Source organism: Cryptotermes secundus, unplaced genomic scaffold, assembly GCF_002891405.2.
Source record: "Cryptotermes secundus unplaced genomic scaffold, Csec_1.0 scaffold142, whole genome shotgun sequence".
In the NCBI taxonomy this organism is placed as follows: domain Eukaryota; kingdom Metazoa; phylum Arthropoda; class Insecta; order Blattodea; family Kalotermitidae; genus Cryptotermes; species Cryptotermes secundus.
In genome coordinates, this window is record NW_019743148.1 from 605,306 (window position 1) to 620,305 (window position 15,000).

At 41.0% G+C, this 15,000-nt stretch overlaps 1 protein-coding gene across 1 annotated transcript; it reads left to right on the forward strand.

Annotated features, from left to right (window-relative positions):
• Window positions 1–7,183: 7,183 nt before the first annotated feature.
• On the forward strand, window positions 7,184–14,016 carry LOC111873777 (facilitated trehalose transporter Tret1-2 homolog). Its single transcript, XM_023868726.2, has 4 exons — window positions 7,184–7,333; window positions 8,975–9,120; window positions 9,918–10,195; window positions 12,395–14,016. The coding sequence occupies exons 1-4, from the start codon at window positions 7,287–7,289 to the stop codon at window positions 13,499–13,501; spliced, it is 1,578 nt and encodes a 525-aa protein (XP_023724494.1). The 5' UTR covers window positions 7,184–7,286; the 3' UTR covers window positions 13,502–14,016.
• Window positions 14,017–15,000: the final 984 nt, after the last annotated feature.

The window sequence follows — 15,000 nt, forward strand, 5'->3', positions numbered from 1 at the left end:
CTTTCACGCCCTGTTCGTTTAGTATTAAATTGAATATTATAGTACCATCTAGGTCTTGTAAGAAATCTAATCTCTTATGATTTCGGTCTAAACTATTTTATAGTTTTCTCACGTCTCTCAAGCATGTTACACTCCCCCCCCCATATCATTCTCCTTGGTTTGTGCCCCAAATACGCCTAATTTTTGGTGGGAAGTACTAATTATGAAGCTCCTTATTGCACAGTTTTCCCCAGGATCCTGTAACTTCCTTTCTCTTAGGTCCATACATTCTTCTCAGCTCAGTGTTTTCAAACACTTGAATTTTTGTTCTTCCCTTAGGGTAAGAGGTTAGTACGGTTCATGAAATGTGTTTCGTGAAACAGGTTTGCCCGTATCTCTTGAAACATTGGTTGTACTAACTACTAGTTGGGCCGTGCCATAGCTCAAGCGGTAAGTCGCTGGCTTCCCATCGTGACGGCCCGGGTTCGATCCCGGGTCTGGTCAAGTGGGATTTGTGGTGGACAGAGTGACGCTGGGGCGAGTTTTCTCCGAGTACTTCGGTTTCCCCTGCCAATCTGCATTCCACCAATTGCTCCACAATCACCCTCGCCTATAATCTGGGGTTGGTACAATAGGCCAGAAGTGGCCGCAGTACAAGAGACTTAGTCCCACCCCACTAGCAATAGAAACTACTAATTTAACCAACTTACTAGTTTTATTGCCGGAATTCAAGTCCCGGTAGGGTCAAGAGTTTTCTCCAAGTCGTCCAGACCGGCTCTGGGGTTAACCGACCTCCTATCCAATGGGTACCAGGTGCTCTTTCCCCAGGGGTAAAGCGGCCGGGACATGAAGCTGACCACTCACCCTTAACTAGTGCCGAGATCAAGAAAGTGTGGATCTATACATCCTCGCCCCCATACGGCTTCATGGCGTAGTGCTTAATTAGATAAGGACGTGGACAACTTCACCTTTGATATATTAGGTTTTTGGACTTTATCCATCGTCCTGGTTTTTAAGATAACTAATAAAAACACGACGTTTCGGAAACTGGATCTGTTTCCGTCCTCAGGTGAAGGGAAAATCTATTCTGTTGGGTCCGTTAGAAAGAGCTAGCCTCAATCACTGGATCAATCAATCAAGCCTCAATCAGTGATCACTGATCACTAGGTCCAGTGATTGAGGCTAGCTCTTTCTAACGGACCCAACAGAATAGGTTTTCCTTCACCTGAGGACGGAAACAGATCCAGTTTCCGAAACGTCGTGTTTTTATTTGTTATCTTAAAACCAGGACGATGGATAAAGTCCAAAAACCCAATATATCAGTGTGTTATACACCATCGTCAGAATCCTATAGTAACAACTTCACCTTTGCCTTACTAATTTTATTGAGAAACTGATGGTCGTTGAGCCGATAATGTAATTCCTCGCCTTTTATGGACCCTGAAGATTAATTACCACATTCAAGGGCCCGCGACTGGCTTCTGTCCTGTGTGATTTTAATTCACTAAACTCCATCTCATTCTAACATTATTCTTCTATCTGCGTGGTAGAGTCATTAAGTTTGTGAAATGTGGTTCTATCGCATTCACATACGCTTATTGCTAAAACATATTGGCAGTAAATTACCGTACGACGCTTTGAGGCCATACCACGAATTTATTGACTGTGATAGTGTACCTATCGCGTTTCCCGACTAGAATGTGGACATGTCTGAAAAGTGAACTCCAGTATGGAATATACTTATTTACGTAAGGCGTTCTTTACGACATTCGCATAACCGCAGGGCCTACCTTATTGGCCCTAATATAAAGTTATAAAGATACATCTGTGTTGTCCGGCAGGTAATGAATATTGAACTGCATACGGATAACAGTTATTTTTATTTGTACTACGTTACACAATTAGCCTTTCAATTCAAAATTTCTTTCCTTTTTCTTGGTCAAAATATACACATTTATAATTTTACCTAGCATTTTGAATTGAAGTGAAACTTGAAGATCGATATGTGTGGAGTGTGTTCCTATGTAGTCTACCAAACAGTTACCAGATAGTTCAGGGTAACCTTAGATATGGAGACAGTAAGTTCCTTCGAAACGTTGCTGTCTACCAGGTGACACGGTGTCAGAGCCCATTCTCGCCAAAGTGAGAACCTCATCTCTCCCGTGAAAATATTTGAGTACCGTCTGCCAAGGCGAGTATTAGAACCCAAGAGAGGTTAACAGGAAAATTGAGAAAATGACATAATGAGGAGTTTCATAATTTGTACACTTCACCAGACATTGTTAGCATGATCAAATAAGGAGCGGGGGGGAATAAGAGGATGGAACATGAGTGACACGTGGGGGAGAATCATAATTGTAGTTGGAAAGACTAAAGAAAGGAGACTATTTGTAATAATCAGGCATAGATGGCAGAACAGTAGTAAAATTAAACCTTAAATAAATTGGACCTGAGAGTACTGAATTAATTCATTTGGCTCAGAATTGTGTTCAGCATTGGAGTAATACGAACACGGTAACTAACCGTCGGGCTCTCATAAACAGGTAACGAATAATATGAATATCTGTGATAAGTACGTAAGACGTAGGTTAGAGAACAATCGAATACGTCATGCGCTGACTTTACACATAACGAAGCAAGGCACATGATCTCCGATATGAAACTAATAGTGTACGACTATGATCAGTGGTTAGTAACCACAATTAAAAAACTTAATATTCTGCCTGGTTCTCCAAATGATTTCAGCAATTTTTAATTTTTGTATAATTAAGTGTTGTGTTTTAAATCTACAATAAATATCAGTACTAACATTAGAAAATTGTTATAAAGAGTATTCTAACGAATTACTTTATATGAGTTCATTGCTAAAGGTACACGAAGCCCAGGAGTATTGTGTCCTTCCCTCTATTCGTATACCTGTATATGATCTCCAGAATTAGCGAACCGGTTCTGATTAATGTTTGGAGATCTAAATTCATCTGTTCATTATAAAGGTAATGTAACGTGGATGGACACAGCGCCTCTACATAACTGACCGCGAAACACGTCGCGACCGAATACACGCAAGGCAACAATGGGAGTTCGACGTTTTCTATGGAGTACGTGCCGCGACATTTTTTTATTCCTAGTGGGGTGGGACTAAGTCCCTTGTACTGCGGCCACTTCTGGCCTATTGTACCAGCCCCAGATGATAGGTGAGGGTGATTGTGGAGCAATTGGTGGAATGAAGATTGGCAGGGGACACCGAAGTAGTCGGAGAAAACCTGCCCCAGCGCCACTTTGTCCACCATAAATCCCATTTGACCAGACCCGGGATCTAATCCGGGCCACCGCGGTGGGAAGCCAGCGACTAACCGCTTGAGCTATGGCGCGGCCTTTGCCCCAACCATTGCTATGTAATAGGTCGGAAAACATGTTCCAACAATATAGGTGTTTTCTTTGGGCATGAGACGAGTTAGTTGAAATCTAGCAGTCGCTGGGAACACTTGACCGAGAGCAGCGAGAATTGTGATAGTGACGAAGAAGCGTCTAGAGGCCATTGTGTGGCAATATTTGGAACACTGCGAATTGAGTAAGTGTAAAAGCGACTGCCCAATAAACATTCGCCAAATCCTGCTTGAAGTTGTTTGTCGCGTTACATAGGCAACACTCAACAGTATTTTATCTAAAGCTCAAATAAAGCTATAGTTTTGTTTTTTTCAAAACCGGCTCGTGCTGCAAAAATTGTATAACCTACAATGTATCATAAAAACCACACGAACTTATTCAAAGTTTATCTTGCTTTTTCAATATGCTCATTACTTAATTAAACACACTACAAGTTGTGACATGCTGCACCTACGGGACCAGAGGGTTTGCCCGATGTCGCAGTTTTCCTGCTACTGGAACGTTATACCTGATGTGTATCGTAGTGTGCTACAGTGGACAGAACAAACCATTTGATTTGACACTTGATATCCTACCCTATTTTCACTGCCGTACTTACTTACTTACTAATGGAGCTGAGCCCTTCTTGAGGAGCCGCCAATTCTGCAGCTACTCAAGAATTTCCCGCATTTTATGAAAGCCGAATGTTCATTATAGTGCTCACGAAAGCCCTCCATTGGTCTCTATCCTAAGCCACATCAATCCAATCCATACGATCCCATCTCTAAGATCCATTTTATATTGTTCACCGACCTACTTCTTGGTCTTCCTAGTGGTCTCTTTCTTTCTGGCTTTCCCACCAATATCCTATTTGCATTCATGCTACATGTCCTGCCCACCTCATCCTCCTTGACTTGATCATTCTAATTATACTTGGAGACGAGTACAAGTTATAAAGCTCCTCATTATGCTGCTTTCTCCAACCTCCTGTCACTTCGTCTCTCTTCGGTCCAAATATTCTCCTCAGCACCCTGTTCTCAAACACCCTCAGTCTATGTTCCTCCCTTAATGTCAGAGACCAAGTTTCACACCCATACAGAACCACAGGCAAAATTATAATTTTTGTGTTTTTGGACAGAAGACGAGAAGACAAAAGGTTCTGGACAAAATAGTAGCATGTATATATAATCTAAAAATTATTTGAGACACCGATATTTCACAATTTAAATCAAACTATTCAGAATTAGTCAATTTCCGGGTAACAGAGCTTTTCGAATCATTTGGTGCCGGATATCACAGCTTTTACGACTTCCGGTAAATCACAATACTAATAGCATTTTCATCAGTGGACCGATTTGTTGTTATTTTGGGAGAATTCATTTCTGCCACAAGATGGGTAAGAAATTGAGTTGTATAGAAGTAAGTGGCCACTAAACCCATACAAGAATGAAAATTAACAAAGAGTATGCATGCAAATGTGTGTAGTTAATTTGAATATAACGTTCTACTCTCGTTGCATGATCATCAGTTGAAATGCTCGCTATCTTGTCTGGGCTGTATTCCATATATGTGCAATAAATTAACTGCTTGAGTTTAAATAAACGTTGTTAATATTAATACAAAGAAAATGAGTATATCATTCGATATATTTACGGCTTCTGGTTATAGTCCTGTGGATGGAAGAATGCCAATGAGAAACTTGGCACTACTGCTTTGCACCACTTTTTTCAATGCACCGGCGTTTGAAAATATCAATATTTTTAGTTCTCATTTCGTGAAATTACGAGTGACCCGTTTCCGCGAGTTGGATTCCAGTTGCTTAACATAGTAGTTTCCTCCCGACCTGATTTTCGACCTGAATTCAGATGTAACTGTTAACCCCTGTACTTGACCCATATAAAACGCCAGAGTTGACTTTACAGACCAATTCGAAAACATCTACCACAATTTCAAGGCAGTAGTGGGGTAAAATCTTCTTGTTGTGAAATAAGACCTCGAGGCGTATTCTTGCGTTGTCACTTTATTACTCAACGCCGTAACTAGAATTCAACTTAACTATAACACAAAATGTTGAATAAGTCAAGTCAAAGTCACATTGCGACTGACTGTCAGTCAGTCAGTAAGTCTTGGTGTCGAGCCCCATCTGGGGCTCTTGACCAGATATTAATTATTACCGTTTGGCAGTTACGGTTTTATTTTTGTGGGGCGTCCTCTCTGACGAGAGGACGGGTCTGTCTTTTGCATACGCTGCAGGCCCTTGCCAGAGCGGTCTTTCTCGGGCCGGAGTCCCTTGGGACTTGCGACCATATTTTACTGTCTCACATTTGAGACTTCCCTTTTCGTCGCCTCCTACGACTCGCAGGGTCACGGTGGAGCTATTCGCCTCCGCACGGGGAGTAATGGATCTCAAGTCAAGACAAGTCAAGTCATATTGCGACTGACAATCAGTCAGTCAGTAAGTCTTGGTATCGCACCCTCCTGGTACTCATGACCAGATATTTATTACTCCTCGACAGTTACGGTCTTGTTTCTGTGGATCGCCCTCTCTGACGAGAGGATGGGTCTGTCTTTTGTATATGCTGCTGGCCCTTGCCAGGGCAGTGTTTCTCGGGTCCTAGTCCCTTGGGACTTGCGACCATATTTTACCGTTTCACATTTGAGACTTCCCTTTTCGTGGCCTCCTACAACTCGCAGTGTCACGGTGGAGGTATTCGACCCCGCCTACACACGGGGGTGTTTGAATAAGTCCAAATCAAATTCACATTGCGACTGACGGTTAGTCAGTCAGTATGTCTTGGTGTCGAGCCTCATCTGGGGCTCATGACCAGATTTTTATTACCTTTAACAGTTACAGTCTTGTTTTTGTGGGGCGCCCTCTCTGACGAGAGGACGGGTCTGCCTTTTGTATGTGCTGCTGGCCCTTGCCAGTGCTTTCTCGGGTTTGAGTCCCTTGGGACTCGAGACCATATTTTACTGACTCACATTTGAGACTTCCCTTTTCGTCGCCTCCTACGACTCGCAGGGTCACGAGTGACATGTTTTCTATATGTCCGAGTTGTTCAGACGAAAGAACCGACTGTGAAACGACTTATTCAGTAGGTGGCTTATTGAATCGTCTGAACAACTCGGACCTATAGAAAATATGTCACTATCCGTATTGGTGCAGGCTTTGCCTAGCACCGGCTGTCTACTCAGCCGTTGCTAGGCAGCGAATTGTTTCTAGCATGCGATTGGCTGGCACACGTCACATATTGTTGTAATCAAAGAATTAAAGAGAAGGGATGTGTCAATTCCTAGCACTTCTATTGGAAATAAACGAATACGTTTCAGGTAGCACTGTGAGCACACATAGAGTTTCGAAAATCTGAACTCTCACATGCTTTACTAATTTACATACTCGTATTGTGTCAGGTAATTACAAGAATTTAACTGTGTGAAGTTCATTCGTGTCTTGTATAGGCAGGCTATGATATGAAACCTTTTTTATTGCTAGTGGGGTGGGACTAAATCCCTTGTACTGCGGCCAGCCCCAGATAATAGGTGAGGGTAATTGTGGAGCAATTGGTGGAATGAAGATTGACAGGGGAAACTGAAGTGCTATGAGAAAACCTGCCCCCAGCGCCACTTTGTCCACTACAAATCCCACTTGACCAGACCCGGGATCGAACCCGGGCCGCCGCGGTGGGAAGCCAGTGACTAACCGCTTGAGCTATGGCACGGCCTCCTGGGTAAGTACGTTTGAATGTCTCGCCGGCGCATGAATACCGGAAGAATGTTGAAAGCAGAATCTAGTACTTAACTTCCTAATGATGACGTAACGGACTACGTCACTGTCGAAAACGCACCCTCGCTCCCATAATAGACGGAGTATAGCATATGTCAAAGTGGTACTGTATAATATACTTAACGTCCTAAGAAGAAAGTTGTAGGTAGTTGTAGGTATGCCTGTATTCTGTCAAACAGTAACTATCACATTTGTGGTCACATGGTAAGTAAGTTGAACGTAATTGAAACAGAAGTCTTTTAGTATTTTGGAAGCCATTTTGTTATTGTATAGTATATCAATTAAAAGAAGACGATGTCACAGAGACCTTCAGTAGTATGATCTTCATACTCAGTTTATGCATACCAACCTACTAGTTCAGTAACTATTATAAAATAGGCCCAGTGACTCAGGCATAGACATTCGCAGTATTTTTCTTTTCATTTTGTTCTTGTATAAATTACAGGAAAGGGGGAACGCGGTTGGTGTACTATGCTACATGTCGGAAGGTCGCGGCTTCGATTCCCGATGAGGTCATTGAATTGTTTCAATTTACCTAATCCTTCCAGCCTCAGTGTGGCCCTGGGGTCGACTCAGTCTCTAACAGAAATAAGTACCGGAGCATTCCGGGGGGGGGGGTAAAGCTGTCCCTATAACAGGCTGTGAAGACCCATGGGGTTGTGAGACGTTGAAGCTCCCATATTTTCTCTAGACAATCGGCTCACAAATGGTTGTAAGGTTGTCAGCCTTAGGGGCTGAGTCGACTACAGGGCCATAGCGCGGCTGGAAGTATTAGATCAATTGAAAAATCCACCTCATCAGGACTTGAACCCGCGGCCTTTCGGCTTGTAGGATAGTGCCTCACCAGCTGCTCTACAGTGTGGCCCAATTTACTGCTATTCTATACTATATATACAGACAGCAAGGTGATATCATAAACCTCCTTTAATTTTTTTAAACTAAAGAAAGTAAGCAAAAAATGTAAGTGCCCTGATACGTTACTTAATAGTGATGGGTTGAGCCAATCCGAATCAGCAACTACAGGTGGGACTAAGTAATGGCAGGCTGGAGATAATTACATAATGAAGAGATCCATAATTTACGTACACTCTTCACCAAATATTATTAGGATGAATAACTCAAGAAGGGTGGCTTGGCCAGAACGTACACTTTTGATGCAATAACCTCAGATCGAGAGAGGGGGGGCAACTGGGAGAGAGAATTCTAGAAGGGAGGATATCAAAATTGTTCTTGGTGAGGGTGGACTGGATTCACTTGACCCATGGTGGGGTCCAGTGGCGTGGGATCTTGTGTGCATGGTAATGAATCTCAGAATTCTGTAGCAGCAGGTCCCTTAACTTACTGAGCTACTGCTATTTTCTCGAGTAAGATCATCTTCGGTCACTGTTGCTGTGATAGGTGCCGTGTCTGTATGCGCTGTGTGTATAAATGTTTACTGCATCACCCCACGTTTGAAAGGCCTGGCTTCAGTCCTTGTCTAAGCAGACAGTTCTGATGGAAGAGCATGTCATAGTTGTAATGAGCCACAGCTGTTTGCCATTCTACCCTGTTCTTATGTCACAAGTCATTCTGACATTGCCCTTAAGAAAGAACAGAGTCAGTTCTCACTGCATTGGTACTGGAGTTGTCATGTATCCAATAATGAATGGACAAATTGGTGGGTGGGTGGATGGATGGATATGTGAAAGGGTGGGTGAGTGACTGGAAGAAAGGAAGTTTGACTGGATAGGAGGGAGATTGGAGGATTGGATGGATGAGTGATTGAATGGCTGGATCAATAGTCATTCAATAGAAAGAATTAGTACAAAGCAAATGTTCTGAAATTGCTTATTTTCTTATGTTAAGGCTAAAGAGTTGCTATCATTCAGTACTACAATATCTGAGACCTGAAAGTATGTCAAGGGAACAATTGGAAATTTGTGTGGTGGATCCAACAGGAGAGCCTGAGAAAAGAAAGAAGATATGGCCTCAGCACTTGGCTGCAGTTCTTGGTAAAGTATCTTATTTGTTGTTGCAGATGTTTTACTAAATGCGCTAAATTATAAACAGTTTATCTCAGTAAACTTAAAAAATTAGCAGTAAGCTGAGAACATGTCACTTATTCCTTACACACACACATGCACACATCCAATTATATGGTGAAGCTAACCAAGGGCTATAAATGGGTAATTATAAATCTGCTATTTAGTGCTTCATTTCTAATAGTACAAATTCCAACTACTCAACTACCCCCCCGCCCCCCGGATATAACCTCAGAGTTTCACACCATCAGCAGCTTTGTAATTGTTAACATGTTAGCAGTATGTCACACAGAGTTTGTACATGTATTTACAGTTTATTTCCATAATAAATTAAACATACATTGTAGCTCCTGTAGCACATCACTTACCACCATCAAAAGAAAAATTAAATGTATATTTTCTTATCTTATGGATGTCCTTGCATAGGAAATAATGCCTACTTATGCCTTCATGGAACACTGAAAAAGCAGAACATGGACTGGAATTATCAAGCTCAATATAGGGTCCAATGGTGAGCTCTTGTGTACACAGTAACAAACATTTTGGTTCCATAAAAGGATGGAAATTTGTTGATTAGATATATAACTACCAGTTTCTTGACAAATATTCTGTTCTGTATAGTTGGTTTTCGTTAGTTAGGTAGGTATGTACCTTAATAAATATTTTTGGGTTACAACTTTTGTTATAACAGAAGATTTGCATAATCATGTATACATCATACTGTCCCTGAATTGCTTGCTGAGTTCGTGAATGTGATGGATGTGTAGCGACAATGTCTGCTGCCTGTGCCGGTGCTGTGGACGGATGGACTGCAGCAGGTATCCCCCACCTTGAGCAGCCCTACAACCTAAGTGACAATATCACCATCCCAGGCATCACATATGATGAAGGGTCCTGGATCGGTTCCCTCTCCCCACTGGGTTCACTGGTTGGGGCCATCCCAGCTGGGTACCTGGCCAACCTGCTGGGCCGGCGACTCTTGATTCTCCTCATGGCTGCTCCAATGTTATTGGGCTGGGTTATGATAGTGCTTGCTAATAATTCTGTAAGTACAGTAAACTAGATATGCCTATCTCACTCAACCTCCTAACATGATATTAAAATCCTAGTTTCTTCATGGTCATCTTCTATAATATAAAGTCTGTCTCATACGTTCCCTTTCTTCCCATTTTCCTGAGATTTCTAGGATACCAGATAATATACATTTATATAAAGTGGTATGTTTCTACTGCTGTTTTGTCACTAGGGAGCCATGTACTGTTTAAAGACTTCTCATCATACAGAGCTATGGACATAATATGAAAGATGTGTGGTACCAGACTCTTTCCTTATTAAAACTTGAACTTGGTGATATGTAAGAATAATTATATGTCTTTCTTGCAGTTTACTAACTTTCATATCATATGGAAGGTATATACATATCAGGTAATCGAAGTGTCACATTATTGTCAGATTTGTTTAATAAGCTTATTGAAGAGAGGCCAGCTTTACAGATTAGGCCCTCAAGTCTGTCCCAATTCTTAATTAATTTCTGAAAGTGTGTGTAGAACTCCTTGAACAGACTGCTGGCCTGTTTCAAGGCCTCTACCTACAGAGGACATTATAAACATGAAGAAACACATGCATCCATGCTTCCAGTGAGATTGAAACCCCTGATCATAGTGTTTGAACACATCATGCATCTCAGATCACATAACCACTGAGGTTGGCTATGAAGAATGCATGTCTAACCTAACCAAATGTTACAATTCAACAGTTAATTCACAGATCTCAGTTCCTACACTTAGATGAGAAAACATGTGTAAACATCCCGAATGTGGTATTATCTATTATGAAACCATGTAGTTGCATAGATGATTCCAGAGAAACCTCTAGCCCCAAGAGTGTAATAAATACTCATGATATGAAAGAAGTATGTAATTATTTCAGTACAGTTTCTTTAATAATGTTAGTACTTATCAGTTTTCATTTTAACACAAAATTACTTGACATTATGGTAAGAAAGGCTACCAATACCAAAGCTCTCTATCTGACACAGTCCTGGGTTATGTCCATCCACCTCCCTGTCAAACTTTTCTTGTCAGAATGTGCTTTCATGTTATACTCTGATCTCTTTCTCAGTCTTCCAAGTAGAAGTTTCATTTATATTCCTTCTCTCCCCATCTCAACTACATGGCCATCCCGTTTAAGCTCCTAGGTGATATATTATGATAGTCACCTATAAGATTTCAATTTACCTTTTCCGGAGTAGTGTATGTCATATAGACAAAAAATGAATTGAAGTGTCTGCCAAAGACATCAAATTTGTATACAAATTATCTTTATAATACTGATCAAGGAAAAGAACATGAACTCAGAGGTTCATGATCCTTGAACATCCTCTATTGGTATTAGGCCTGTGTAGTTCTGTTCATTATGTGGACCCCATAGCAAGGTTCTGCTGATCGTTTATTTACGTGTACAAGTCACATTCCAGTCCAATGTCATATGCAGCCAGCGGACCGTTTTGATATTGGAAACATTGGGTTGCTGTCATCAGGAGTGTGGCACCAGGTAATCTGGTAGATATTTATCAATGTGTCAGAGGAATCAGCTGTGCCTCCATCTTAAGAGTATAACTTACCTGCCATGGAAGCGGCCTCCGTAGTCTAGGGGTAACGTTCCCACCTCATGACTCAAGGTACGTGGGTTCAAACCCAGCAGAGGTCATGGAATTTTTAAGGGCGGAAAAATTCAGGGAACAAGTCCTCCGGGAGGGACTTTAAGCCGTGGGTCCCATGTCGTAGATTTACGGCACGTGAAAGATCCTCATGTCTCTAGGAGACAATTCCAATTCCTCTGGTAGATGGGGAAGTATCGGGGACCACTGCCAGAGAGGGCAAACCTCGCTGGCAGAACGGGGCTGATAGCGAGCACCAGTACTGGAAGGGCATGGCGACTAGTAGAATAATTAAAGTGGGACACACAATAGATCACCTGCTGGTTGCAGTGCATTGGGAAACCCACCCCCTCGAAAATAATAATAATAATAATACCTGCCATGGAGATTAAGGCTGCAGGTTCCGTCAAAACGTTGGTAAATATCAACCAGATTACATGGTGTGATGTCCCACAAGATATAATCTTCATAGTGACTGCCATGAGAAGCTTAGATTTCACAAAATAATTTTAATCTATTGAGATGTAATCTCCAAGGTTTGAACATTCAGTTTACTATCAACATTGTCCTATTGTTCTGTTTCAGATTCTGGTTCTTTACACGGCTCGGTTCATTCTGGGCTTCACTTGTGGTATTATCACAGTAGCTTCGCCCCTCTACAGCGAGGAAATATCTGAAGTCAGAATCCGAGGTGCTTTGGGTGTTTATCTAGACCTTATGTTCAATGTAGGCATTCTGTACGTCTATATTTTTGGTGCCGTTCTCCCATACCTTTGGATGTCCATTGCATCCACCATACTTCCAGTTCTGTTTGCTGTCTCATTCTTTTGGATGCCTGAGTCACCCATCTATCTTCTTTCCAAAGGCCGGATTGACGAGGCTGAAAAATCTTTGTGTTGGCTTCGAGGTGCTGGTAGTCAATATAGTGCTGATATTCAGGATGAACTGAAAGAAATGCAGAGCTTTATAAAGGCATCCAAAGTCAATACTTCTGCATCAAATGATAAAATATCTATACCTGCCATGATAAGCAAATCCTTCAAGAACATTTCTTTTACATCTGCAACAGCGAAGGCCATGAATATTATATTTGGTTTAATGGCTTTTCGTCAGCTGTGTGGAATGAATGCTGTACTAGCCTATACTGTCGAAATCTTCAAAGTAGCTGGCAGTTCCTTGAATCCTCACCTGTGCACAATTATTGTTGGTATAATTCAACTTATGGCGACTTTCATACCTTCATTCATAGTTGACCGTGTTGGAAGAAGAGTCCTACTCATAATTTCTGGTGCAGGAATGGCAGTGTGTTTGCTGGCAATGGTAATTCGTTTCTATCTCCTTAAACAAGGAATAGATATTCCATTCATGGGGTGGCTTCCTGTGATTGCTGTAAATTTATACATAGTAGCTTGTTCAATTGGATTTGGACCTCTTCCTTGGTTTATGATGCCAGAACTTTTAAGCAATGAAGCTAAAAATTGGGTCAGTTCATTTGCCGTTTGCCTTAATTGGGCACTGGCATTCTTTGTCACAAAGTTCTTTCCCATTATGATAAATGACATGGGTTCAGAGGCGACTTATGGGACATTCCTTGTCATATGTTTATTGGGTACCATATTTATCATGATTTTTGTACCAGAAACAAAAGGGAAAACCCGAGAAGAGATACATCATCAGTTATCAAGTAAATGAATGGAGTTTTCATTCTACTCTTTGTTCGTTGTGCTGGAATATGATATTTCATGTCATTATGAACGTTTAAACAAGAAGATCTTGAAATGAATGACTTTTGTCAACCACCTTCCTACAAAGGCTACCATTTGTGTAGAAAGACTATCAGAAATTTTATAGATAATAATTATGGAATTCAGTGGTCTATTTCTCTGCATAAAGAGCACTAGTATAGACTCCCTGTACTTAAAACTTTCAAACATACCATAAACACTTCATTTCAACATTATGTTTGTAATTTGTAATACATATATGACATTAATTCAAAATTTGTAAGAATATTTTTGCTTTACTGTCATGCTAAATTTTGTAATCCTAGGGGATACTGTGCATTGGTTATTGAAACCAACAGAAAACTAAGCAGATAATGGCATGCTATTTTACTTTGTACAGTGAAATCAGTTGAACAGAAGTTTCATACTTTTTAAGAGATTTTAGGATTAATAACTTATGTTATATTCCAATGATACAGTGCGTACAATCAAGTGCGCGCCGCGGCTGCNGCACTGACACACACATAACACATACATACAAGGATTGCATGATACTGTAGACAATAAGTCTACCTTTCCAAGAGGAGAAAACTAGATGCAAAATTATTACCAAATATTTATCAAAACATGTAAAGCTGAGAAACCCATATGTAATAGCTTCCTATGTACACAACAATATATTTAATATGTAAGTAAAATACGTAGCTAAAACGTTAATCCATAATTATAAAGATGTAAAAATCCCAATTAAGAAAACCTTCATGTTTAAAAATTTTAGGTATAGCATCTCCACAAACACACACACACACACACACAAAAAGATGCACGTACAATATCACAAACTCCATATGCTGACCAGTCACCTTCATATAGCAAAAAGAACACCACTAACATAATAATATAATTATAATATTGAAACGTTTTTATTAAATGCATCATCTTTGTTTTGGTTCATGCTGGTCCATCACACTAGCAATATTGTAAAAGGTTAGTCAACTCCATCCAGTGTGACAAGATGTTTTTTCTTTCTTCCATTTTTAATCTCTCATCCTTGGCATGTTTCATATTTCGGTCTTAGAGACCATCTTCAGAAGGATATATCAATACAGGCAGAAACTACTATTACAATGTGTTTGGTCAATATCAATACATACATACAATATAATCACAATGCCATGAACATAAAATCTGATCCTTTAATAACTACAGCGACATGAATGAATACTTGTGACATGTTGGCCCCTACCTCCCCAGCTGCACGTAGCGGTAACGTAGCGCTCGCGTAATAGGCAAGTAATCACCGCGCATCCTGGTAGCTATGCAACGCGCAATAGCAGTGACGTCACCGAGGGATATCGCGGTTGCTAGGCAGCAGTCAACAACTCCGGACAGCGTGGCTAGCAACAAGGCACCAGACGACAATTGTCCGATCAAGGCTACATAAGGAGCAGCGAAGGCTATTCACAG

Excerpts from the sequence above, each read along its gene's own strand:
- LOC111873777 (XM_023868726.2), top strand. The coding sequence starts at position 7,287 with ATGCCTGTATTCTGTCAAACAGTAACTATCACATTTGTGGTCACATG. Across the intron at positions 9,121-9,917 it reads GCACTTGGCTGCAGTTCTTG|CGACAATGTCTGCTGCCTGT; the intron begins GTAAAGTATCTT and ends ATGGATGTGTAG. Across the intron at positions 10,196-12,394 it reads TAGTGCTTGCTAATAATTCT|ATTCTGGTTCTTTACACGGC; the intron begins GTAAGTACAGTA and ends GTTCTGTTTCAG.